Here is a 23,830-nt window from a genome sequence, read left to right on the forward strand (position 1 = left end):
AACGGAGAGGTGGTGGCTCTCCTACAGACGCAGTAAGTAGCAGAGGCATGCGTGGAACTTGCCCCTGTGGCCACAAGCCCAGGGCTGATGGGGCACAAGCTCCGGCCCCTGTTCCCATGGGCCATCCATCCCGCCCTCCGTTTCCCACACCAATCTGCCCATTCAGCCCCTGGCCCCAGAACGTTGCCCCACCCCCATGCAACAGCCCAGGGAAATGCTCCCCACCTGCCAGCTGATTCACTCCTCCACCGCTACCGCCCCAAGAAAACCAGTGACGCTCAGGCCAGAATAAAGGTTTATTGTGCTAGTTTGTTATATCCTAGCACCTGGAGAGTTGTGCAGAGGTTGGGGGGAGGGGGGACGGAGGGATGGGGAAGAGGAACCCCCCCGCCCAGAGCCTCCCCAAATCAGGACGGAGCTCAGGCTCCCTTGTCGAAAACTAAAGAATGCTATGGGCACAGGCTGCCAGGTGTGTGTGTGTGTGTGTGTGTGTGTGTGTGTGTGTGTGTGTGTGTGTGTGTGTGTGTGTGTGTGTGTGTGTGTGTGTGTGTGTGTGTGTGTGTGTGTGTGTGTGTGTGTGTGTGTGTGTGTGTGTGTGTGTGTGTGTGTGTGTGTGTGTGTGTGAAGGGCAGGGGGTCAGGGTTCCCCTGCTCCAGCCTGTTGGAAACCCTCCCTGATACCCTCAGATTCCCCCAGAGTGGGGTCCCCTCACACACAGCCCTGCCCCCCACCACTTCTAGGTTGCTCTGGGGCCCTGGCAAGAAAGTTCAATTAATTTGCCCCATGCCCACAGCAGTAGCAGGATGAGAGGCAGCCCCTGAGAGGCCGAGCCTCCACCTCCACAGCCTTCACCCCGGACCAAACAGGAACTGGGGAGGGGGCGCCCTGGAGCACACCTGGAGCTGTAACTTCCAGAGTGTTCTCTTCAGGATTTTACTCTGTAGCTGTAAAACAAAAACAAAAGTACTCCGCGGCCAAAAGCTTTTTGGGAAAGGCTAAGCGAAATCAGATTCCATGGGCACCTTTACTGCGGGACTTGTCAGAGCCTTGGGGGGCTCCAAGGGGGGTACGCAGAGCAGAGAAGCAATGTTTCCTCAATTCATTCACTGGACCTCAAAATCTTTCTTCCAGGGAACCCAGTTTGGGAAATGCTCACTTAGGAACCTGTCGTGATCGGTGCAGGACCCCTCACGGAAGCCTCCTGACTGATCTTCTGCGGCACCTCTCCCTGCTTCAACCCCAGGCACCTCTGCATCTCCCATCTGTTCAACCTCTTCCAAACCTCCTAGTTATCCTGTTTCTCTTTCCTACCTCGATGGAAAGCGGCGACGTTTGCATTGTCACAAGGGACCTGAGACATATGTTTCCCAGCGGACGTGGCTGTGACAGGGACACATCCTCAGCTCCATCTCCCCAGAGGAGCTGTACTTTGGGATGTAGGCCTTGGGGCTGCGGGGACAAATGTTCTCGAAGTGGATGAGATTCCTGAGGGTGGAACAGAGACCAGCATCTCTGCCTGTTATAGTAGGATCAGACGTGCCGGGATTTGCCGCGGGGAGTGGCCGAGTAGGGGGTGTCAGAGCACGGTAAGGGCCGAGGACCTTTCTGTGCCCAAGGAGGTGACCACCAGGGGTCCGACAATCAGGGTCGGCAGCCCTAGAGGCCTGTTAGATGCTGGGGGGGACACTGCCGCAAGCACAGGGGTTTTCGAGGGAACCAGCTGAGCCCGCAGCTCCGAGGGCTAATGAGGGAGCTGCTTCTGGCTCCCCTTGACCTTCAGCAGCTGCCACAGCCCCATCCGCCTGCGCCGAGCAGGGCTCCTCTGGCGGCGCCTCTGGTTTCTCTGCCGGGACCCCGTGTCCCTGGGCTTCCTGGTCCGCCTCCCGGCTGCCCTTCTCCTCTTCCTCCGACTTGCCCTCCATCATCCTGGCTCCGTCTCCCATGCCCAGGGCGGCCCTGGCGGGAGACTTGAGGTTCTGGGTGGCGGCGAGGATGTCAGCCTGGAGCTGCTGGGAGGAATCGCGGGCCTCGTCGGGCCGGCCGTCAGGGGCACGGTCGGGGACCTCGCTGAAGGCCCGGGGGCCCCCGGCCCGGTCACTCTGGTCCACGTACTTCTTCTTAGGGAAAGATGAGGGGTAGTAGGCAGAGGCTTTGTGTTTCTGGCGGGTGATAAGAGCGGCACAGATGGTGAACAGCAGTAGGAACACCAGGGAGCCCACCACGGCGATGAGCATCACGTACTGGCGGAAGAAATCCACGATGCCGTCCAGGAAGTTGGTGGGGGGCTTGGGGCCCGCCAGGGGCGTGAGCTGGGGCCCCACCGAGGTGAGGCTGAGGGCTGGGGTCCGGGGCGGCGGGAGGCTCGGGGAGGAGGCCGACGCGCCCTCGGCCTCCCCGCTGCCCGCCGTGTCCTCCAGGAAGGTGGCCCGCAGGGACACGGAATAGGACGCCGTGGGCAGGACCCGCAGGAGGAGCAGCAGAGACGCCGTGAGGCTGGGGGCCGCCGCGGAAACCATGCTGCCTGGAGCCTGTGGGGAAGCGAGGCAGAAGAGACGTCAGGGCGGGGCCCCAGCCTCAGGGGACCCCAAGGAGGCGCAGCAGACACAGAACCTATTCCAGCAAGTCGCTTTCCTTCCCCGGGCCTGAGCCTCCCCACCATACAATGGACCCCATCCCGGGGTTTACACTGGTCCCCCCGACTTCCCTCTGAGCTTCTGGAGGGCAAGGGCTAAATCTTGTTTATCTCGGCACCCTCAGGGTTTTGCATCATACCTGGTATACAGCAAGTGCTCAATAAACGCACATTGATGGAGTTGGCTGAATGAATAAGAACTTACCCTTTCATTGCTTGCCAGGTGCCAGACACTATTTTACATTTCTTACATGGAATTTCTCATTGATTCCTGAGAACTGCCCAATAGGGCAGGTACTACATTCTCCCCATTTTCCAGGTGAGGAAACTGAGGCTCAGAGGGATTAAGTGACTTGCTGAGGAAGAGCTGGGGTTTGGATGCAGGCATGGAGGGAGAGAGGACGGTAGGGCTCAGTGAGTAACTGAGAGAGCTGCCCCCTCCTCTGGGAAGCCATCCTCGGTGCTCCCAGCTCCTCTGCGGTCCCGTCTCTGGAAGATTCATAGGTTTTGAAGCATCCCGATTCTGAGCTCAGCAGAGGCCTGTGTGAGCATGTGCCCCATGGCTAACCCCCACCTCGAGGCTCAAAGCAGGGCCTGGAGGCCCAGAGGGAACCCTCGTGCCTGGAACAAAGCTGGAGCCTAAGTCCTGTGGCCGCCACCAAATGGGATCCAGATGAACCCCGCACCTCCCTCCCCCCGCTGGAAAGCTCCCGACGTGAAGCCCCCAGACCCTCCCGGCCCAGACAGCCCGGCTGACTAATAAATTCCTTATGGCCCAGCTTTACGCAGCAGTCGGCTTCTAACGCAGTACATCTCCCAGCCAGTGTGAGTGAGCCCGGCCGCTCAGACAAACCCAGGAACCCCTTCCTGCGCACCCCAGGCTGCCCCTTGAGAGCCTCTGCCCCACCCAGCAGAGGGCACAGGACTCTGGGTGGGGCTACAGGTGCCAAGACGGAAAGGCCTCACGATGCCCTGACTGAGGTGCCCTCTCCAGGGGATGGAAACGGGGAGACAGAGGCCCAGAGAAGGCAAGGGGCAGGCCCCAGGCCACACAGTGAGTTCCCGGGCTGGAGCAGGAAGTCAGGTGCCCAACGTCTTGGCGGCAGGTCCCCTCGAGCGCCCAGGCCTCAGGCCCAGCTCCATAAAGTGGGTGACAGTACCGACTCACGCTGACTTGCGGACTCAGAAGATGATGTAGGAATGACATGGGGCCACTGAGTGGCTTGTTCCAAGGGACCCGGGGCCACCTGATGGGACACGAATTTGGACAAACTGGCTCAGATGGCAAAACACAAAAGATAATTCCCAGGACATCAAATGAGGCAACACTCACCCAGGGTTCATTTTAAATGAGTTGGTCACTGTGTACTTTTATCACAGGTTACTCATCTGAGCCCCTTTTGTGGGTGCAATTCCAAAGAAGCCCTGGGCACTAACATGGTCTCCATTTTTCAGATGGGGAAACAGAGGTTCAGAGACAGACAGTGACCTGCCCAAGGGCACACAGATGCTAAGTGTCAGAGCTGGGATTTGAACCTTCTTCTTTGTGACTCTGAGAATTCACACACACACACACACCCTGCACACTCTCTCTCGTGTGCCTCAGGCTGGCCCAGGAATGGGCTCACATCACTGGCTGACATCACTTGTCAGCTGGAACCAGGATCTGAGGTGTTCCACAAAGTTTAGGAGCCTTCCTGGGCCCTCCACTCTCTGACACTTGTTAGCAAAGGTTCCTTACAAAGAGCTTTGATCTTTGGGGTTTTTCTCTCTTGCCTTCCCCCGCCTTGTGTCAAGCCCGGGAGAGACCTTTCATGGTGGCAGCTGAAACTTCTCACCATAGACGGCAACTCTGACCAGTGGGGCCTGAAGACCAGGGGCCTTTCCTCGAGGGACGGCTGTGAAGTTTCTGTACTGAAGGTCTGCAGGCAGCAGAGTGATAAGGCCGGTTAGGCCAGGATTAGAATCCCAGCTCCATCTGGGCCTAGCTTGCTGCCCGGGCCCTCTGGGCCTCACTTGCCCCATTTGTAGACTGGGGGCAGCGTAAGGAGGTAAGCACAGGGCCTGGCTCACTGAGCTGTTAGGACCGGATGAGATCACATTCAGAAAGCGCCTGGCGCAGAGCAGCTGCTCCCCGAGGGAAGGTGAAATTCAGAAGCAGTCGAATTTCTACCCCAGCAGAGATGCAGGATCAGCCAATTTTCCCACCCCAGGTTGAAAAATGATGATTATTCTCACCTGATGTGTAAATGTGCTCGTTGTCTCCCCCCATTCTCCAGGAAAGAGCAACTTTCTTACCTCGTTGAGTGAAATCTCGTTGAGCGGCCAGTGAGAAATCCAGGACCAGACACACACACACACACACACACACACACACACACGAATGTGCGGCACACACACACGAATGTGAGGCAGTGAGTCAGACAGAGAAAAGTCCTCCTTTCCCCTGGATCCTTGGGGCAGGGGCAGAGGATAAGGAAAGAGGCCACAGAAACTACCTCTGGATCTTAAAGGCTGAGACCCCGACTCTCAGAGTCCCTCACACCCACCACAACCCTCCCCACAGGGCTCCGGGGGAAAGGTGCCGGCAAAGTGCGGGAGCCGGCCGGGCCTCACAGGAGATGGCTGTGTGACCCTGCTTGACGAGCCCCCTGACCCTTCTGGGCCTCAGTCTTCTATCTGTAGAATGGGCACCCTGGCCTGGGCTGCTCTGAAATGATCGTTCTGCCCATCAGCTGCCCCCACCTCCTCCCTGCGTCCTCATTTTTTCCAGGATGTGGAAACTCACAGGCCATTAAGAGGTGGGGTCAGGCCATCCCCTCTTGTTTAACCCAAGAGGAAACCCAGGCCCCACACTCGGAAAGGCCTGCCCAGGGTCGCACAGCCAGTCAGGGCAGAGCCTGACTGGAGAGGCGGCTCCGAATACCTGGGAGGAGGTCACTTCCCAGCTGTGTGTCTTGAGACCAGGCAGATCACCTCTCTGAGCCTCGGTGTCCACATCTGTGCAATGGGGATAAGGCCACCTTCCTGGACTATTGTTAGGACGAGAAACAGAGGTGGCTGGCACAGTGTGGATGGCAAGTAGTGGCACCACGTGACTATCCGGGACTCCTAGCTGGGAGCAGGGACTCTCTTCAGAGCCCAGCTCACTCACCATAGAGTTTATCGTTTTCAAATGTGATAGCCCCACTTGAGGTCAGGAATAGGCAGATGAGGCAAATCCATCCCTAAGGCCAAGTCCCCCAGCACCTGAGACTGATGGGCCAGAGTGGCTGCCCCACCCCCATTCAGAGACTGGTGGCCAGAGGGGGAGGGGTGGCCCACATAAACCTGGCTTCAATTAGTGGCCTTGTGGGGAGGGGTTCTGGCTGCAGCTCTGCACCCCCTGCTCTGGGGCAGCCGAGGACAGGGACCTGGGCCCCTTGGATGGGAGGCCTGGGGAGGGACGGGCGTCCTGAAGGCTCAAAATCGACACACACACGCGCAGAGCGGCGGCAGCACGGGCGCACAATACACAGACACAGCACAGGCACAAAGACACAGACGCATAACATCTCGACACCCCAGATTGGCCACCAGCACAGATACACAGAGGACACACGTGGACACACAACGGGCTGGTTCTCTGACATGTGCACATATGCACCCCCTGACCTCCCCCCGTGTATCCCCACGGACGGGACCACCCCCATCCATACCACCCTCCCGCAGACCCTGGGAGCACCTACCCTGGTGCCCACTCTCCAAGAACAACACATCCCCTACAGCAAGACCCCAACTGCCCACACACAACTGCACACACGCAACACTCCGGCCAACCCAGCACCGCACTCGGGAGGCATCCAAGGTGCACACACATCCCGCCACCCGCCCCCTTAGCGCAGATCACACACGAGTAGGCAGCAACCAACACACACTCAAAGCTCACACACACTTAGAGAAGCCCCCCAAAGCACTCACACTGGCCCCCTAAACTCCAAGACACACCAGGCTCCCTGGAGAGAGGAGGGGCCCCCAGGACTCACCAGTTCCTCTGCACACAGGGTGTCCCGCCAGGTGGAGCAGAGCAAGTCCGTGGCAGTGCCCTGTGGCCGCGGCTCTGGGCTGCCGTCGCCCCGCCCCTTTCCTCCCGCCTCCTCCCGCCTCCCTTCCTCCCCTCGGCAGGGCCAGCTTGATTTCATTAAGTGGGTTTGGGGTGGGGACAGGGGCAGGGGCGGGGCCAAGCTCGGCCACACACACAGTCCCCCCTTGCTCACACCCGTGGGCGTCCCCTCCACGCCCCGGGAACACCAGATGGGGCATTTCCTCCCTGACCGCTGGTCCCCAGGGCAGTCTGAGGATGACAGACACACAGACAGGGCCGTCCTGTGGAGCACCCACGGCCCAGAGAGCTGGGATCCTGCCTCCCCTTCTGAAGGGGATGAGGTCAGGGAGGTTCCGAGGTCCCTGAAAATGAGAAGGAAAATTCCCCGCACTTGGTTCCAGCTGTGACTCAGGTTTTCCGAGACTCAGGGTGCAGAGTGGGAGCCGGGCTGCATTTAAGGGATGCATGGAGGGTCAGGCCTGAGGCAGGGAGCGAGTCCTGGCACCCACTGTCTGGCCCTGGTCAGGCCCTTTCCTTCGGCAGGCCTCTGTTTCCCCATTTGCAGGGGTGGGTGGGAAGCCCTCTGGGTTCCCTACGGCTGTAACATCGTGAGATCTGTGGCCTCGTGATATCCCAATGGAATGGGCAGAGCAGGAGTCGTGGCCCCATTTCCCAGATGGGGAAAGTGAGGCAGGGTGAATTCAAGAGGCTCACCCAGGGTACCGGGCCCTCTGGCAGACCTGAGGCATCCAGGGGGACAGTAGTCCTTTGCATTCCTTCGTTCCTGCACCATTCATTCATTCATCCATCAAATGCTTAATGAACACCTGTAGAGCACCAGGCGCAGTGCTGAGCAGACTTCAGAGGTATATCAGAGCCCAGCCCTCAGGATGCTCGCAGACTTCCAAGGAGAAGCACACGTATGTAAATTATTTTTTTACAAAACAGAAATGGGTCTGTGGCAGGAGAGAGGCCAAGGGCCCTAGGACGGAGAGAGATCCCCTGAGAGAAGGAGGCAAGGAAGTCGCCCTAGAGGATGTGGCTGTGAATGAGCAGAGTCCCAGGAAGAGGAGACCCAGGAAGGGCATCCCAGGAGGAAGGACCAGCGTGGATAAAAGGCAGGTGGCTGGGAACGCCACGCACGGACAAGGGGCTGTAATTAAACTGGGCTGGAGCATGAAGTGGACGAAAGGGAGGAGCTGCTGATTAGGGTGGGAGCAGTCACCCAGGCAGGGCTGAAGTCTCAGAATGGCATTCATCCATGAGGCAGTAGGGAGCCAGGGAAGGTTTGGAGCAGGGGGAGTACGTGAATGAACAGATCATGACCACCCTTTAGGAACCAGGGCCCTAGGTTGTAGCTATTCCCTTCTATGGTCCCAGCAGCCCTGACTCACCTGCTCAAAGAAGGGGCAGCTGTTTGGAAAATAAAACTAGAAAATTTCCCATCTTCTCTGAGATCACCCCAAACCTTGCATCCTAAGGGAATGGGGAACCGTCCACCAATGGACACACACACACACACACACACTCATGTGCACACAGGCCCCCTGGGGCAAATGGCTGCCCACAGACATGTTGTAACAGCTGAGCCCTCTTGAAGATGGCCAGGGGGTGTCCCAGCCCCATCTTAGACCAGATGGCAGGTGAGCAGGAGTGGCCAGACCTGCCCCAGGGCCCACCGCCTGGGGAGGAGCCCCTGCCCTAATAGTCTGAGGGCTGAGGGGGATTGGATCCCACGAGATCAAGGGGCAGAGAGGTACAACTAACCTGAACAGGGCCTGCTTCCAGCACGGGTGGCCCAGAGGCCCCAGACTAAGTCGCGGTCCCATTCTGTGTTCCTCCTTTGGGGCCAGAGCAGCCCCAGACCGGAGACAGAGAGACCCAGGTTCTAGGTCTGCCTTCACCAGGTCCTGCCCCATGGGGAGGCTCTTTCATCATCTGTAAAACAAGGATAGAGAATTTTTTCTGTTCACAAGGCTGCTGGGAAAATCCGGAGTCAGAGGGTGTAAACGTGCTGGACAATACAAAAGCACTGGCCAGGTGCCAAGTGTATAAGTTTCCTACAGCTGCTATAACAAATATCACAGACTTGGTGACTTAAAACCACACACCATTATTATCTTAGCGTTCTGGCAGCTGGAAGTCAGCAACGGGTCTCACTGGGCTAAAATCAAGGTGTCGGCCGAGCTTTGTTTATCCCAGAGTCTTCACAGGGAGAATCTGAGTCTTTGCCTTTTCAAGCTTCTAGAAGCTACCTGCATTCCTCAGCTCACAGTCATCTTCCTCCATCTTCAGAGTCAGCTGCAGGGTCTGAGTTCTCACGCTGCCACCTCTCTGGTTCTCTCTTCCAATCCCTCTTCCACTTTTAAGGACCCTTGTGATGATACTGGACCCACCCAGATAATCCGGGATCAGCTCCCTAAGAGCCTTAGCTTAATCACACCTGCAAATCCCTTTTGCCAGGTAAGGTGACAAACTCATATTACAGTTTTGAGGGATTGAGATGTGGACATCTTTGCGGGGGGGAGGGCATTATTCTGTCTCTCACACCACGGTTGCCTATGATTACTTGTTCCCTGCAGAGCTGGCTGGAATCCTCCACCCTCCAAAGCACTGGGTTTTCCTCCCCCCATAGAACCTATCATTGTGCGTCAAACCCAGCGGGTTCCAGAAGACCTTAGGGGGAGAGAGGTGAATGAGTAAGCAAAGCCCATTCAACAGATGTGGAAACTGAGGTTCATGGCGGCGTGACCTACCTGGGATCCAACAGCATGTTGGGGATCAGAGCGCTTGCTTCTCCACCAGCCCCTCTGTGTCTTAGCTGGAAGTGAAATTGCCAGGCTAGTGACCCCGTTAAAGTGTTATCAGACCATGTTTCTCACACACACACACACACACACACACACACACACGCACACAAAGACACACATGATCTCCTTAAGCCAAACATCTCAACCTTCTACCTGAGGACAGAAGAGCAAAATGTCAGTCACTGATGGGAGAAAGAAGGATCCCCGAGTTCCAACCCCCCCTCACGCATCAGCTGTGTGTGGCTGGGCAAACCTCTGCCCCTCTCTGGGCTGCAGCCAAATGTGGGGTCAGTCTAGGTGCCCACCACAAGCCTGCCAGTGGTAAGGTTCCAATGCTGTAACTTTCTAAATTTTATTCATTCTACAAACATTCCTTGAGCATCGATTTTACACCCAGCCCAGTGTCAGGCCCTGGAAGACAGTGATGAGCAAACACAGGCACCAAGAGAGGAGACCTGCAATAAGCAAGTAAACAAAGAAATGAATATCTGACGGCAAACTGAGCTAAGGGTTGGGATGGGGCATTTCTGGGGCTATGGGAGGCCAGTCTTGGGGGGCTAGTCTAGTCCTGGAGCTCCTGGGGACCTCCATGAGGAGGTGAAAGTAGAGTCACTCATGAAGATGAGGAGGTATTTAGGAAGGCAAGGGTGTGGCAGGATTCCTAGCAGTGAGAATGGCATGTGCAAAGGCCCTGAGGTAGATGGGAATCCAGCACCTTCAGAGCAGTTCCTGAAGATTATTGAATAGATGAACTAGGTGTATGGGGTCTGGGAACTTTGCCTGTTTTGAATACCGCCATAACTCCGGCATCTAGGATAGTGCCTGGAACACAGTAGGTGCTCAGTAAATGCTTGATGTCAATGACCACTCTGCCCTCCACTCTCACATCCCCAGGCTCCAGCCACTCCTCATCCGTCCTGAGGGACTCACGGTCCACATTCTCCAGCTCCAGGACCTGTTGAGGGGTCTGGCCCGGGTGACCCCCATAGTCCGCAGCACCGTGGCTCCAGGCAAGGGCAGGCCTGGGGCATGGAGGTGGCCGGGCCACTCACTTGCGACCTGCATGTTCAGAGGCAGAGAGCCATGGGTCGTCTGCCCAGCCTTGAAGCGATTCAGAGACCCCACCCTGTGCCCACCGTGCCCCCCACCCCACCCCACTGCACAGCCAGGGCCGAGGAGGAGGGAAAACCTCACCCAGACTTGAGTCTCTGCCAGAGTCCTCGCCGGGTTGAGCCTGGGGAGGGCCGCCTGGCCCACCACAGCCCCCAGCTCAAGCCTCTTGTGGGCTCAGAGCCACTTATAATTATACAGCCCCCGAGGCCACCGGGGCCTGCTCTCCAGGCAAAAATATCCCAAGGCTTTCATGTGGCTGAGAGGCCCAGGCTGCAGCTAGATCACAGCACAGGCCTGGCCTTCGGAGGGACACCCGTGGAGCAGAGGCCTCCAGTCGGGGGCTCCAAGGAGGCAGAGTGTGTGTGAGACCTCCCCAGGCCTCAGTTTCCCCATCTGTAAACTAGAGATGTTCTTTTATTCCCTAGCTCTTTCCCAAGTGTCTCCACGTGCCAGGAACTGTGCCGGGCCCAGAGAGGGCTGTGAACGAGACAGATGCTGACGCACCTCCGCTCGGGCTGTTCCTCTGCCTGAAGTGCTGCCCTCCGTGGGCCCCCACGCCTGACGCACCTGCACATCATCACCACCTCCACGAAGCCCTCCCTGAACCCCAGCCTCTGGGGAGGGAGATCAGCAGCTTTTTCTATGCTCCTGCACCCCCATTCCCTGCCTAGAGTACACTGGCCCGTAAAGGCCTGTTTCCATGTGCCTCTAGACTGTCAGCTTCTCTGGTCCAGAACGAGGGCTTTTTCTGTCACTGTATCCCTAGCACCAGTGCCTGGAACACAGTAGGTGCTCAGTAAATGCCCCTCCACTGGCTGAACGACTCTAGTCCAACCTGACCACGTTAAAGATGGGGAAACTGAGGCCCAGGGAGGGGATTCACTGACATAATTTTGCTCTGTTTCAGGGAGCTCCTATCAGGGGAGACAGTTGAGAAGCAAGTCAGCTGGCAATTCAGAAAGACAACCTAACACTGCAAAATGCTATCAAGGAGATAAAAAGGCCGAGGAGACAGGAAATATCTTGGGAAGGGGCAGGGGCAGCTGTCCGGGCAGCTGTTTTAGCAATTGTGGTCAGCGCTGGCTTCCTGGAAGAGGTATCAGCACTGACATCTGCAGGATAAGAGGAATCAAGCACTCAAGGAGGAGAAGGAACAGCTTCCTGGGCCGAGGAAACAAACAGCAAATGCAAAGGCCCTGTGGTAGAAAGGGGCTTGGCATGAGGCCTCTTCCAGGGAAACCAGACGGGGTGCTGATCAGTTCTCACCAAGGAGTCGTTCGAGCTTGGAAATTGAGAGACCTGCTTTCTTCGCTCCTGGCTCTGCCCCTCATGCACTGTGTGACCTGGGCCTCAGTTTCCCTTCCTGCACCAGGAAGGGTCAGCGGAGGCTCCTCCAACCTCTCTCTCTGTGATTCGAAGTGAATTTTCCACTTGTTTGCCCACCCCAGCAAACAACCCAGCAACACGGGGGGAGAAAAATATCACAGCCACTTTGGAAAACAGTCTGGTGGGTCTTATCAAGTTAACCATGTGCTTCCCAGATGAGAGAAGAAGAAATCTCTTCTCTCAGTATTTCCCCAAGAGAAATGAAAACACACATTCACACGAAGACAAAAATGTCCATAGTCGTTTTATCCATAAGAGCAAAAAAACCTGGCAACTACCCAAACGTCCACCAACAGGAGAATGGATGAAGAGACTGTGGTCCATGCAGTGGACACTTTCCCCCAGTGGAAGGAAAAGACGGGAGGTGGACAGTTTGAATGAATCTCATAGACACACCAAGCAAAAGAAATGGACCCAGTCGAACACAGACTGGGTGATTCCATTGACAGGAAGTTCTAGAACAAAGGCAAAACTAAGCTACGGGGACACAAGTCAGAAAAGCAGTTACCCTTGGGTGGTGTTCACTGGAAAGAGACACAAAGGAAACTTCTGGGGCTGCAGACGTACAATGTCTGGGTGGCGGTTACGTGGGCACGTGCACACAGAAAAACCAAGCTGCACGCTTCAGACGGTCGTGCTTTACGTAGGTTATGACTCAAAGTTTTCTTTAAAAATTAAGAACACTGCATCTCTCTCCTTTTTTGTTGGGGGGGGGGCACCAGAGCCAGTAGGATCCTTGGCTTCCTGTGGCCATGGTGGCCTGGCCAGCTGCACGCTGCCTTGTAAACATTTACATTCCCCAGGGCCCTGTGCAAGGAGCAGTTCCGTGCACCCCACATGGGAGCCATCTCGGAGGGCAGGAATGTAAACACGCACCACCGGCTGCAGACCTGGCCTTGCTCTCCTGCTCTGCCAGCTGCCCACGGGGTGCCCTCGGGCGGGCACTCCCCAGGAGCCCTCGCTGCCCATCCCCACCGTCCATCACAAGCAGGAATTGAGATGATTCTTTTGAACTGCCTTTGCAGCACTGTTGGAACTGGGTTGGGGGGGCTGCCTGTCTTGGAGCAGAGGGGCAAAGTGGGGAGGGCTTGGAGCTGGGCTTCAGGGCCCCTAAGTCACCCAAACACTCAGTACATCGTCTCATGTGTCTCCTGCTCTGTGTCCCCTCACTTTACACTGAGATCGTCTGTCCCATCTTCCCTCTCTCCCATCTTTCCTCTTCTCCCCTCCTTCCTTTCTTCTTTCCTGTCCTTCCCTTCTCTTTCTTCCTTTTCTCTCTCTCTCTCTCTCTCTCTCTCTCTCTCTCTCTCAGCAAATCCTTATTGAGCACGTACTATGTGCCAATCACTGGGGCTACAGCAGAGAACACAGATGAAAATCCCTGTCCTCACAGAGCTTGCATTCTAGTGGGACTGGAAAACGATTGAAAAGATAACTTGGTAATTATATACAGTATGGAAGATGGTGGTAAGGGGTATGGAGGAAAATAAAGCAGGGAAAGGGTAATGTTCAAGCAGAGACCTGAAAGATGTGAGAGAGTGAGTCAGGGAGATGATCAGAGAGGAAGAGCAGTCCAGGCAGAGGGAAGAGCAAGTGCAAGGGTCCTGAGGTAGGGGTGCCTGGAATTTTCAAGGCGTGGAAAAGAAGTGTCCAACGAAGCTGGAGCAGAGTGAGTGAGCGGGAGAGTAGGAGGAAGTGAAGTCGGAGGGCACCAGGGCCAGATCGGGCCTCTGTGGGCATTGGCAGGGGCTTTGGCTCTATGAGTGAAGGCCAACCATGGTTCCCCATGTGTGTGAGACCCTCTCCTCCCCCTGCATCCTTCCCCTCTCCTCTTTATCCCTGATGCCACACACACACGTGCCCTTTCTCTTGAGGACCCTCACCAAGAGAGGGCTCTGGGTCCCACCTCTGGGGAGGCGAAGGGACTCCACGTAAAGCCCCTGCGAAGCCCATGCAGATCCCCAGCTCTCCCCTGGCCACTGGCTTCTGACTCAGCTGGGACCAGAAACATGGCTCCCGGGGCTCCCTAATGAACCAGCTCTCCTGGCAGCTGCATGAGTCAGCCTTCTGCACCTGAGCCCAGGGACAGCTTGACAGAGAGGGTCTTCCACAACCCCCAGATCCATCCGCCAGGAGGGACAGGGCCACATGGGGGTGACAGCAAGGAGGCAAAACACACCCAGGGTGAGCGGAGACCACCTGCCCTTCAGGGACCTCTGGGTTCTGCTGCTTCAGAGCTGGGTGACCTTGGGCTAAGTCATCCCACCACTCTGGGCCTCAGTTCCTTCATCTGTAAAATGGGGGTAATGGTAACACTCACTTCCTTGGGTTATTGTGAGAATGCAATGAGCCTTGGTACCTGGCACTAAATACATACACTAATAATAACAACAGCAACACAGGTGGCACCTCGGACTGACAGTCTTTCTCACAGCATTGGACAGCAGCAAATCCAGAGGCCTGGCATACAGCAGGCGCCCCATAAGTTTCCTGGACGGAAAAGAGCAGAGCAATTACTCACCGCAGCCCTCACCCACCAGCAGGCCAGCCGGCGAGGAGGCCCCCATCCTCGGAGGGGTGAGCCCAGAGGCCCAGGCTGGCTCCTACACCTGCCCTGCTGCCGGGGCCCTGAGTGCGTGTAGCGGATTGATCTCTCCTGGGTAGGGTCCGACCTCCCCGGCGCACACGCAGGCGCTGGCCATGGGGGAAGGGCCCCCGACAGCTGGAAACATCTGGTTTGAATTGTCAGTTGGAAGCACCAACCAGGCAGTTAAGGAATTTGTGAGCTAATTTTAGGCCAAAAGACAGCGAGCTCAGCAGGGCGGGGGTTGCTAGGCAAAACACAGGGGCTGGGGGGACAGGCCTGGGGGGACGCGGAGGCCTCACAGTTCCCCTCAGAGGGTCCACGACTGCCCCATAGCCAGGGACCATCCCTCCAGGGTGGCCCCAGCTGGGCCCCTGCAGTGTGCCAGCCATGTCAGAGCCGTACGAATAGCAAGGACCATTCTCCCCATTTCTCAGGTGTGGAAGCGAAGTCTCCAAGAGGTTAGAGTTGCCCAATGTCCAGCAACTTGTAAACAGCAGAGCGGGCATCCGAGCCCAGTCTGCCTGACTCTGAGCCTCAAATCTAAGCTTCCCTTGATTTCTGCCAGTCACGTGGCCTTGCTTCCATTCTCACACCCTCGCCAACCTTCCTTGCCCATTTGTCCATTCAGTTAATGTTTCCTGAACCCCTGCTGTGTGCCAGGCACTGTGCAGTGAAAAGGAGAGAGTGAACGTGAGGGACAGAGGGCCCCGCCCTTGCACAGCAAAAATCCATATATCAAGAACGTCTGTCCAGATGGTCATCTGTACCTGGAAGGGGAAAATGGGGTTGTCCTCAAGAAAAGTTGGGGGCAGGGATGCATAGAGGGCCCCTCTGAAGAGGTGACATTCAAGCTGAGACATAAAGGATGAGAAGATGCCAGTCATGCAGACATCTGGGAAGAGGATACCAGGCAGAGGAATAGCAGGTGCAAAGGTCCTGGGGCAGGAGCATGTGAGTAAGAAAGAACAAGAAGTCTCATGGGGGCCGGAGCGGAGTGAGAATGAGAGGTGACAGCTTTCCTGCACTCATCCAGCCAACACGTTTGTCAATAGGTGATATGGGGGTCCAAGCAGGGCAGGAGTCGTGTTCCAGAAGCTTCAGCTGGTGGAATTAGGTACCCCACTGTCCTACAGATTCATTTGTATCCAGTGATTTGCTGAGGGGCCACTGAAACTCTGGGGGAGATCCCTTGAAGCCTGTCCCTCTAGGGGGGCTGGAGGCCGGACACAAGGCAGAACAACAGGGTCTCCTGGAAGGACTTCCCCAAGGGAGGGGGCAGCCCAGAAGCCGTGCTGAGACAGGAGAGGACCTTGATTCATCTGCCCATGCCCCGCCCCCCCCCCCGCAGGGTTCATGTGCCCGGGAAAGTGACTAGTCTTTGCCCCTCTGGTTCTCCAGTCTCCTGCCCTGGGCCTGTTCCTCTCTCCTTCTTTCCTAGGAAAACAGTTCCAAGGCTGTCCCCCTGCCAGGCTCAGCGACAGCATCCTTATTTTGCCAGCCTCAGGCATGGGGCACTGGCTCTGCCGGGCCCCCAAGTGGCAAGAGCCTGGGTAGCTAGGGCTACAGCCTTCCAGCCACCAAAAGGAACAACTAAGTTCATGGCCACACAGAGGCCCCTCTGGGTTTCCAAAAACTTCTGAGAAGGGGAGCTCCGTGGGGCTCTCACTGCCGAGTGGGAAAAGCGAGGTTTCTCTACCTCAGCACCACTGACATTCGGACAAGACACTTCTTTGCTGTGTGGGGCTGTCCTGTGCACTGCAGGATGTTTAGCAGGGTCCCTGACCACCTGCTAGATGCTAGTAATGGTCCTCCCAGTAGCGACAATCAAAAGTATTTCCAGACATTGCCAGATGTCCCCTGGGGTGGCAATGTCGCCCCCAGGGGAGGACCACGAGCTCAGAGCCTTCCTGTGTGGGCACTAATAGCTAAAGAACAATGGCTTTACTCACTAGCTGGGGAGACCTGGGACCCTCAGACTTCCTAAACACTTATGGTTTTGTTCCGTACATTGAAAAATATTAGGGAAACACAGAAAAGTCGAAAGAAGCAAATAAAATTCGCCTACAATCCCACACTCGATGGCTAACCTCTCAATAACTTGGTGTACTTCCTTCCAGTCTTTTTTCTGCATTTTATGATCCTAACAGCTATGGCTTATGCAGCAATTACCCCATCCCAGGCATCGGGGAAGGCTTGGCTCAGTGGCAGGTGGGGGTGGGATATGGAGGGAGGGTTTGGGGAGCCTTTGCCCAGATCAGCTGCCAGATGAACCACCCGCAGGGCTGGCAGCCCCCCCTCCAAAGGGACAAGGGACTGGAGTAAACTTAGCATGCCACCTCCTGACCCCCATTTCCTGTCTACCCTCCTTCCTTCCCTGCGCCAGAGCTGAAGTCAGCAGAGTCTGGTTTCTTAGCAGTGCGACCTGCTAGAGCCAGCGGTCCAGCTTTCTGGACCTCAGCTTCCATAGCAGTAAAGTGGGATAATAATTGTCCCAACGTCACAGGTTGTCGTGAGGCCTGAATACGATCAGGCAGATAAAGCATTTGGCGTGGGGCTGGGCATGGACTGAGTGCCCAGCAAATTCCAGCTCCTGTCCCAGCCATCTCTCTCTGTCCTGGGTTCCAGCTCTGCTGTGTCATTGCTTTCTGCAAGCTGGGTTCGGCCTTGTCACTCTCCCAAGTCCCAATGCCTTCCCTCAGCTACCAGAAGCCACAAAGGGTGACTGACGGGGGACTTCCAGATGCCAGGACAGGTCTTCAGGGGTGGGAGTTTGGGGCATGGGATTCCCCCAGAACCCCGCTGTGATCTCAAGGATAGCGTAACTTAGTGGTAAGAACGTGGCTTTCTAATCCAGGTCTGGGTTCCAATCTCAGATCCTCATGTAAGACCTGGGACAGGTGACTTCACCTCTCTGAGCCTCAGTTTCCTCTTCTGTAAAATGGGGAGAATCCTAGTTCCTCCTTCCTAGGCTGTTTGAGGGGATCCATGGAGATGAGGCAGATTCTCATGCTCAGTGGACGGATGGGGAGATTCAGGGGGTGATGTTCAAGGGCAAGGGGAGGTCTGGACAAGGGAAAAGACACACTGAGATGCAGGAGCCAGCCTGTACCAGTTTCTGAGAGCCAGCTGTCAAATTTTCAGAATTTTGTGAGTCAGTTGTTTCACAGTTAAATTACATTATATTAAAAACCAAGGTCCTCAATACTCAAAACTCATCACTGCCTCATGATTTTACTACATCCTACTATTACCTACCCTGTTGGCATTATTTACCTTTTTGTATCATCTACCATATAAATGGTTGGTTTCTCAAAATCAGCCATGGGAACATTTACAGCAAGGAAATTAGCAAGCACTGCAAATCGTACCTTGGGCACCAATCCACCCAACGAGCCAGTTGTTAAATGTATACCAGCACCCCACTGGGTTTGGAGCTGGGTCCTGTTTGAACCATCCCTCCTTCATCCTCAGAGACTGGACCAAGGGAGCTCCAGGCTGCCGTTGGCTCCAAGAGCTGGTGGCGGGCGCCCCCTGGTGGCTCCTTCAAGCACCCACCATCCCTGCTGCTGACAAATCCTGCACCTTGAAGAGAAGGCGGCAGAGGGGTGGTCCTCTTCCAGTAGAGATAGAGAACCAACGTCCTGGAGCAGAGGCGCTCCGGGAGCCCTCAGGGGAACGCAGAGACCTGCTCCCTGCCCAGATGGACGGGGAAGCAAGACCCCAGAGGGACTGCCCAAATGTGCCCCCAAGTCCTTCAGCCTCTGGGTCCCCACCGCCGTGATGTGGAGCTCCCCCCGACTTTTCTGATCACTGCCAAAGGCGAAGTGAACTCCTGTTGTTCCCTTAGGAACCGGCCTCCTGCAGGGTCAGTTGTTCCCGCCCACGGCAGATAACCCTCTCCACCAGCGCCCCTGCCGAAGCACCTTGAACACAACTTCCTGTGCATCACACTTGTTCTAGAGGTTCGGGGTGGGGTGGGGGAGGGTAGAAGCAGACAGTTCTCTGCTTATCCCTGATTCTGTCCCCCACGGCCCTGCTGCCTTTCGTGTTCCTCCTGCCTTTCCAAGGGAACAGTCTCTCCTGTTCCCCCAACCCGCCTCTCCAAGCTGCAGCCAATACCCCTCAGATTCAACATTGTCTCTGAACTCTCTCTCTACAGGTTATGCCCTGGAGTGGAGGAGTCCTGCATTCCCAAAGAGGCCCCTGGAGGTATTTTTCTAGAAGAGAAAAAGTCCCCTGAGATGAATGTTTTAGAAGGTAGAAATGTGTGTGTGTGTGTGTGTGTGTGTGTGTGTGTGTGTATTGTCCTTCTCCCTGTACAAAAATGACTAAAAGGCACTGGGAAGGAAAAATCAAGAGTTTGAATCCCAGCTCAACCATGGTCAGGAAGTAAGCCAGGCTCTTCACTTCTCTTAAGCCTTTGGCTTCCTGATCTGACCCTCAGGGTCCACGTGGGTTTCAGTGCTTAAATAGGGCCACCCACTGTCCTGATTGCTGGAGCTGAAAGTCTTATATCCCATGATATAGGACTTTCAGTGCTAAAATCAGGGCAGTCTCAAACAAACCGGGACATCTGGTCACTCTACACTTAAGTCGGGGACAAGCTAACTTTTAGAGCCTAACCCAGCCAGCTGCCTGTTTGTAAACAAAGTTTCAATAGAATTCAGCCAAACTCATTCATTTATGACACAGAGTCAATCGCTGCATTCACGCCATGATGACAGAGTCGAGAAGCCTGCCAAACCCGAGATATTTATGGTCTGGCCCTTTAAGAAAAAGTTTACTGGCCCCCAACTCTACGTGACAGGTGGTCAGTTGTAGGAAGGCCTTGTAGGATGTAGCCAGGCTCCCCCTGTGAGGAGGGGCCGCTGGGTGTTAACGGGAGATGGGCCCCATGTGGAACAGAGGGGTCAGGGTGGGCTTCTGGGGAGGATGGCGTTGATGTTTAGAGGGGTATCTGGCTGAGATTTGGCGGGGGAACCAAATTCCGTAGGCTTGAACTGGGTCACGGGAGGTGCTGAAAAAAGTGGTTCCTGAGGCCAGCACCCTCTGTCCTCCAACAGCCTGAACCCCGCCTCCCAGCTGCCCAAGGGAACAGCAAGATGCCCCCTGAAGTAACCGCAACAGCCCGTGCTGGGGTCTTCCTGAGGGGCCTGGGGCCGGGCGTGAACAGCAAAGGACCAACTCCCCACCTGAAGGAGGCACCTTGGTACCTTGAAGAGTTCGTTCAGCCATCGCTTGTTTACCAAACATTTACTGAGTGTCTGTGCTCTCCCGGGCCCCTGAGCTGGGCCCTGGGAGACTTCGGGGAAGAAGGCAGAGCCCACCCTGAAACAAGGCCACAGGGGGAGGCGAGGGAGGGCGGGACGGGGGTCACTCTGTCACCAGATGGAAGCTCATTGGTCCACAAAGTCCCAGAGAAGCCTGCAGCCTTGGGCTTTCCAAGCCTGTCCAGCCGTCACATGCCCAGCCCTCACCCTGGGCTCCTGGGAGAGATACCCCAAACCGGGAGTGACAGGAAATGAACTCAGGAATGGTGTAACCCCCCCAAAAGTGCCCCCTTCCTGTGCAGTGACCATGGCCACCAGAAGAAAGTGGCAGCGGGGGTGTGGGCAGGGAACGCTGAGTCCTCCTGGGCACATGGGGATGAGATTCCAGCAGCCGTGGGAGGCATTAGAGGGGGTCAAGAACACATGGGAGAAAAAAAAAAAAAAGAACACATGAGAGGCAGGGAGGTGGAGGCGGCCTCTCCAGCCTCCACTGGAGGCTCCGTTTGCCAGGCCTGGTCTGGTGCCTGGACCTTGACTGTTCTCAGTCCCGTGTAGGGCGGCCAGGGTTCCCACCCTAAACATTCCCATCCCCAGGCGGCTCCAAGGAAGCCCGGACCCATGGCATAGAGCCTGGGTATGGGTGGCGGCCCAGTGAGGCCGCCTGGGGGCTGGTCCTGCTCAGGCAGCCCGGCCGGGAGCTAAGGGAGGAAGCTGTGCAGGGTGAGGTCATCCCCCTCGCGGTCCTCCCCAGACCCCGCCTTCAGGCCCTGGCTCTTGGCCTTGGGCAGGCCCCCGTTGGCCATGGCAGCTGGCCCCTCACCCCCCTCGGGCAGCAGGGATGAGATGCAGACCATCTCGGTGGGGGAGTAATTGCGCACGGGGTACAGATGGTTCTTGCGGGACAGGCGGATGGCCAGCACCACGGTGCATATGAGGAAGATGGTGGCCACCAGGGCCAGGATGAGGATGGCCAGCAGACACTGCTTCACCGAGCTGGGGTCAAGCAGGCCCTCTGTGGAGCTTGGGGTCACAGAGCTCCGGGGGAAAAGACTCTGACCATTTTTCCATTTGTAGATCAAGTTATCAGATGAATTGCCAACTGCCACAATGGTGCTCTTGGGAGGGTCAGAGGGCACAGCGAGGGCTGTGGTTAGGCCCCTTGTGGTAGCAGGTCTTGTGGGCAGGGTCTTCACAGTGGCTGGATCTGTGGGCAGGGCCCCTGTGGTAGTGGGCTCCATGGAAAGAACTGCTGTGGTGGCCAGTTCCGTGGACAGAGCCTCTATGACTGTGGGTCCCATGAACAGGGCCTCTGTGACAGTGGATCCTGTGGACAGGGCCTCTGCGGACAGGGTCTCCGCGGCAGTGGGTTCTGTGGACAGGGTCTCCGCGGCAGTGGGTTCTGTGGACAGGGCCTCTGGGGACAGGGTCTCCGTGGCAGTGGGTTCTGTGGACAGGGTCTCCGCGGCAGTGGGTTCTGTGGACAGGGCCCCTGTGGACAGGGACTCCGTGGCTGTGCGTTCTGTGGCCAGTGCCATTGTGCTTGCTGGCTCCATGGGCAGGGTCTCTGTGGACAGAGCCTCTGTGGCTGCAGGTTCTGTGGCCAGTGCCGCTCTGCCTGCTGGCCCTGTGGACAGGGCCTCCACTGCAGCTGATTCTGTGGATGGAACCTCCATGATGGGAGGGATTACAGTGACTGGTTCTTTGGTCAGAGTGACCAGTATGACCGGCTCCATGCTCACATTCCCAGTGGCTGCCCCTCCTGCATCCAGGACAGCAGGGTCCCTTGTGGCCACCTCCAGAGTGGTTGGCTCAGGTGTTAAAGGCCTTGCAGACTCTCTCTGCTCCAATGTTCCCATCACAGGCAGAAGCTTGGGGGCCTCGGTGCTATTAAGCATTTCTGGAGGGTCCGTCTGTATGTCATAGTCATATATGTCGGAGTCGTCCTCATCCACTTCTCTCCGGCCACGGACAAGCAGGGGGCCTGGGGCCTCCTTGGTTCCATCCTCCCAGGTCTCCCACAGCTGGAGGCTGCTTCCAGGGCCCAGCAGGGCCAGGAGCAATAGGAGTTTCAGAAACATGGCACCTGGAGGGGGATACGGACAGAGGGATGTCAGGATAGCTGTACCCCTGGACCTGCCAAGCGCCCTCGATGGCCACAGCTGGGAGCTCATCTGGCCTGGGGCACCCTTGTGATCCAGCACATGCCTGGTGCACAGAAGACCCTCAGCAAATAGCAGCTATTATTACTTATCAACATCAATGACTCCGTCTGGGGGGTAGCCCTTCAACTCCCTCTACATGGTGCATAGAAATGTGTTTGCCTCCTTATTCTTTTTTATTAAAACTTTTTATTTGTGGGCAAGACAATCTACTGGGGTGCGGGAAGATAATATTAGATCTTCTAGTTATATTAACTTTTATGTCACTTCTTAATTTCTATCTTTGTATACATTTATAATATATTATGAGTGCAGTGGTCCTTGTATACAATTAATAAACAGGCCAATGTTCCTATATCGTCCACTGATGGGGTCCATGAGCAAGTTTGGTGGCTGCAGGTTTGCAGGATAAAGCTGTTCATTTGGCCCTTTGAGGCTTCTCAGAGTCCGATCCTGACTCTTCTCTCCACATCATTCTGTTCCACTTTTCCTTATCTTGGCTCCCATCCCACACAGCCCTGTCCTGTCCCTCAGATTCTCGGTTTTCTCATCCTTTATTGGTGTCTTGGCTTGGCCCAGTTCCCTTTGGCCGGGTCCTCACTCACATGATGGGGATGACAGCACCTATCTGGAGACTATTGTGAGGATAACATGAGGTGATACCTGCAAAGCCCTTAGCACTTTGCTCCCATCTCCAGCTCCCACAAAGGGCAGCTACTTCAGTTCTTTCATTAAATCTATCCCATAAGTCCTCAAGGGCCCAGAGCCATCAACTGCTCTATCTGGGGCCAGGAGATAAACTCAAATCTTTTCTGAAGAGGCTGTCCTCAGCGAGTTGACAGTCATCTCATTTGCCTGTGAGTAGGGAGGGCCACTGTCCATCCTGGTATCACCCCTCAGCCTCCCGAACAGGTAGCCAGAAAGGGCAGTGCCTTTCCCTTTGGACATCTCATTGATCTTTCTACTTGGCCTTGTGAACGCTCACGCCCTCTGGATTTCCCTCTCTCCCCTTACGCTCCCCCTGGCACTGGCTGGTATCTGTGGGATTCAAAATCTTGCAGCTGAGACTCCTGTGGTGACCAACAGCTGTGTTCTGGGGCAGGATTCATATATCACTCGATTCCCTGACATAGCACCCTTCAGCAATATGCAGTCCCAGGCACAGTGTCTGGGGCAGAGCCTGGATAATTTCCAGTACCTTTCCTTGTTTGTTTTTTTAATTGGAGTATAGTTGATTTAAATGTTGTGTTAGTTTCAGGTGATACAGCAAGGTGATTCAAGTATACATATATTGATACATATATATCTATTCTTTCTCAAATTCTTTTCCATTTATTCAATAGCTTTCCTTGCACTTCATGTAATTCGGGGCAGAGAGCAATTGTTCATCATTCTTTGAGTGACTGTAACTCACTCATGGATCCCTCAGCTTCTAGGCTCAATCCAACCTCTCACATGTTAGTTAGAATTATGATGGTTTCTAAAATGCCAGCCTGATTTTATCTTAAAATAATTTCTTAAACCAAACTTGATGATATTTGCACCAGACACATCTGGCTCTCACAGTTGTCCTCACTTTACTGAGGAGGGATGAGACTCAGAGAGGTAGAGCCACTTGCCCAAAGCCACACAGCTGCCGAGTGCCAGAGATCAGATTCGAAGCCAGCGAGGACTCAGGAAGGCTTTGTGGAGAGACCCGATCTAGTTGGAGGGGCAGAAGGAGCAAAGGCTTGGAAGACAGCTTAGCTTGATGGGTTTGTGGCTGCTGTTGGGGACCCAGCTGGGGAAT

At 55.7% G+C, this 23,830-nt stretch overlaps 2 protein-coding genes across 5 annotated transcripts in view; both read right to left on the minus strand.

The window, feature by feature from the left end:
* Positions 1-615: 615 nt before the first annotated feature.
* On the minus strand, positions 616-9,598 carry TMEM119 (transmembrane protein 119). Of its 4 annotated transcripts, XM_060310422.1 has the most exons (3): positions 9,473-9,598; positions 8,484-8,654; positions 616-2,528 (listed from the first exon to the last, which is right to left on the minus strand). In XM_060310422.1, exon 3 carries the CDS (start codon positions 2,514-2,516, stop codon positions 1,668-1,670), a length of 849 nt encoding a protein of 282 aa, XP_060166405.1. In that variant the 5' UTR covers positions 2,517-2,528; positions 8,484-8,654; positions 9,473-9,598; the 3' UTR covers positions 616-1,667. The 4 variants fall into 4 exon arrangements, with proteins under 4 accessions (XP_060166405.1, XP_060166404.1, XP_030716513.2 ...); XM_060310421.1 differs by lacking the exons at positions 8,484-8,654; positions 9,473-9,598 and adding an exon at positions 6,658-6,720; XM_030860653.2 differs by lacking the exons at positions 8,484-8,654; positions 9,473-9,598 and adding an exon at positions 5,559-6,645.
* A 6,508-nt stretch (positions 9,599-16,106) lies between these two features.
* The window catches only part of SELPLG (selectin P ligand), a 30,501-nt gene continuing 22,777 nt past the window's right edge, over positions 16,107-23,830 (minus strand). The window contains exon 2 of the mRNA XM_030860649.2: positions 16,107-21,965. Coding sequence (XP_030716509.1) covers positions 20,581-21,960 — 1,380 coding nt within the window. The 5' untranslated portion in view covers positions 21,961-21,965 and the 3' untranslated portion in view covers positions 16,107-20,580. The remainder of the gene's footprint in view (positions 21,966-23,830) is intronic.

The sequence above is a fragment of the Globicephala melas genome, chromosome 13 (genome assembly GCF_963455315.2).
Source record: "Globicephala melas chromosome 13, mGloMel1.2, whole genome shotgun sequence".
In the NCBI taxonomy this organism is placed as follows: Eukaryota; Metazoa; Chordata; class Mammalia; order Artiodactyla; family Delphinidae; genus Globicephala; species Globicephala melas.

Excerpts from the sequence above, each read along its gene's own strand:
- TMEM119 (XM_030860653.2), bottom strand. The coding sequence starts at position 5,789 with ATGGTGAGTGAGCTGGGCTCTGAAGAGAGTCCCTGCTCCCAGCTAGGA. Across the intron at positions 2,529-5,558 it reads GGGAAGTGACCTCCTCCCAG|GCTCCAGGCAGCATGGTTTC; the intron begins GTATTCGGAGCC and ends GCTTCCCCACAG.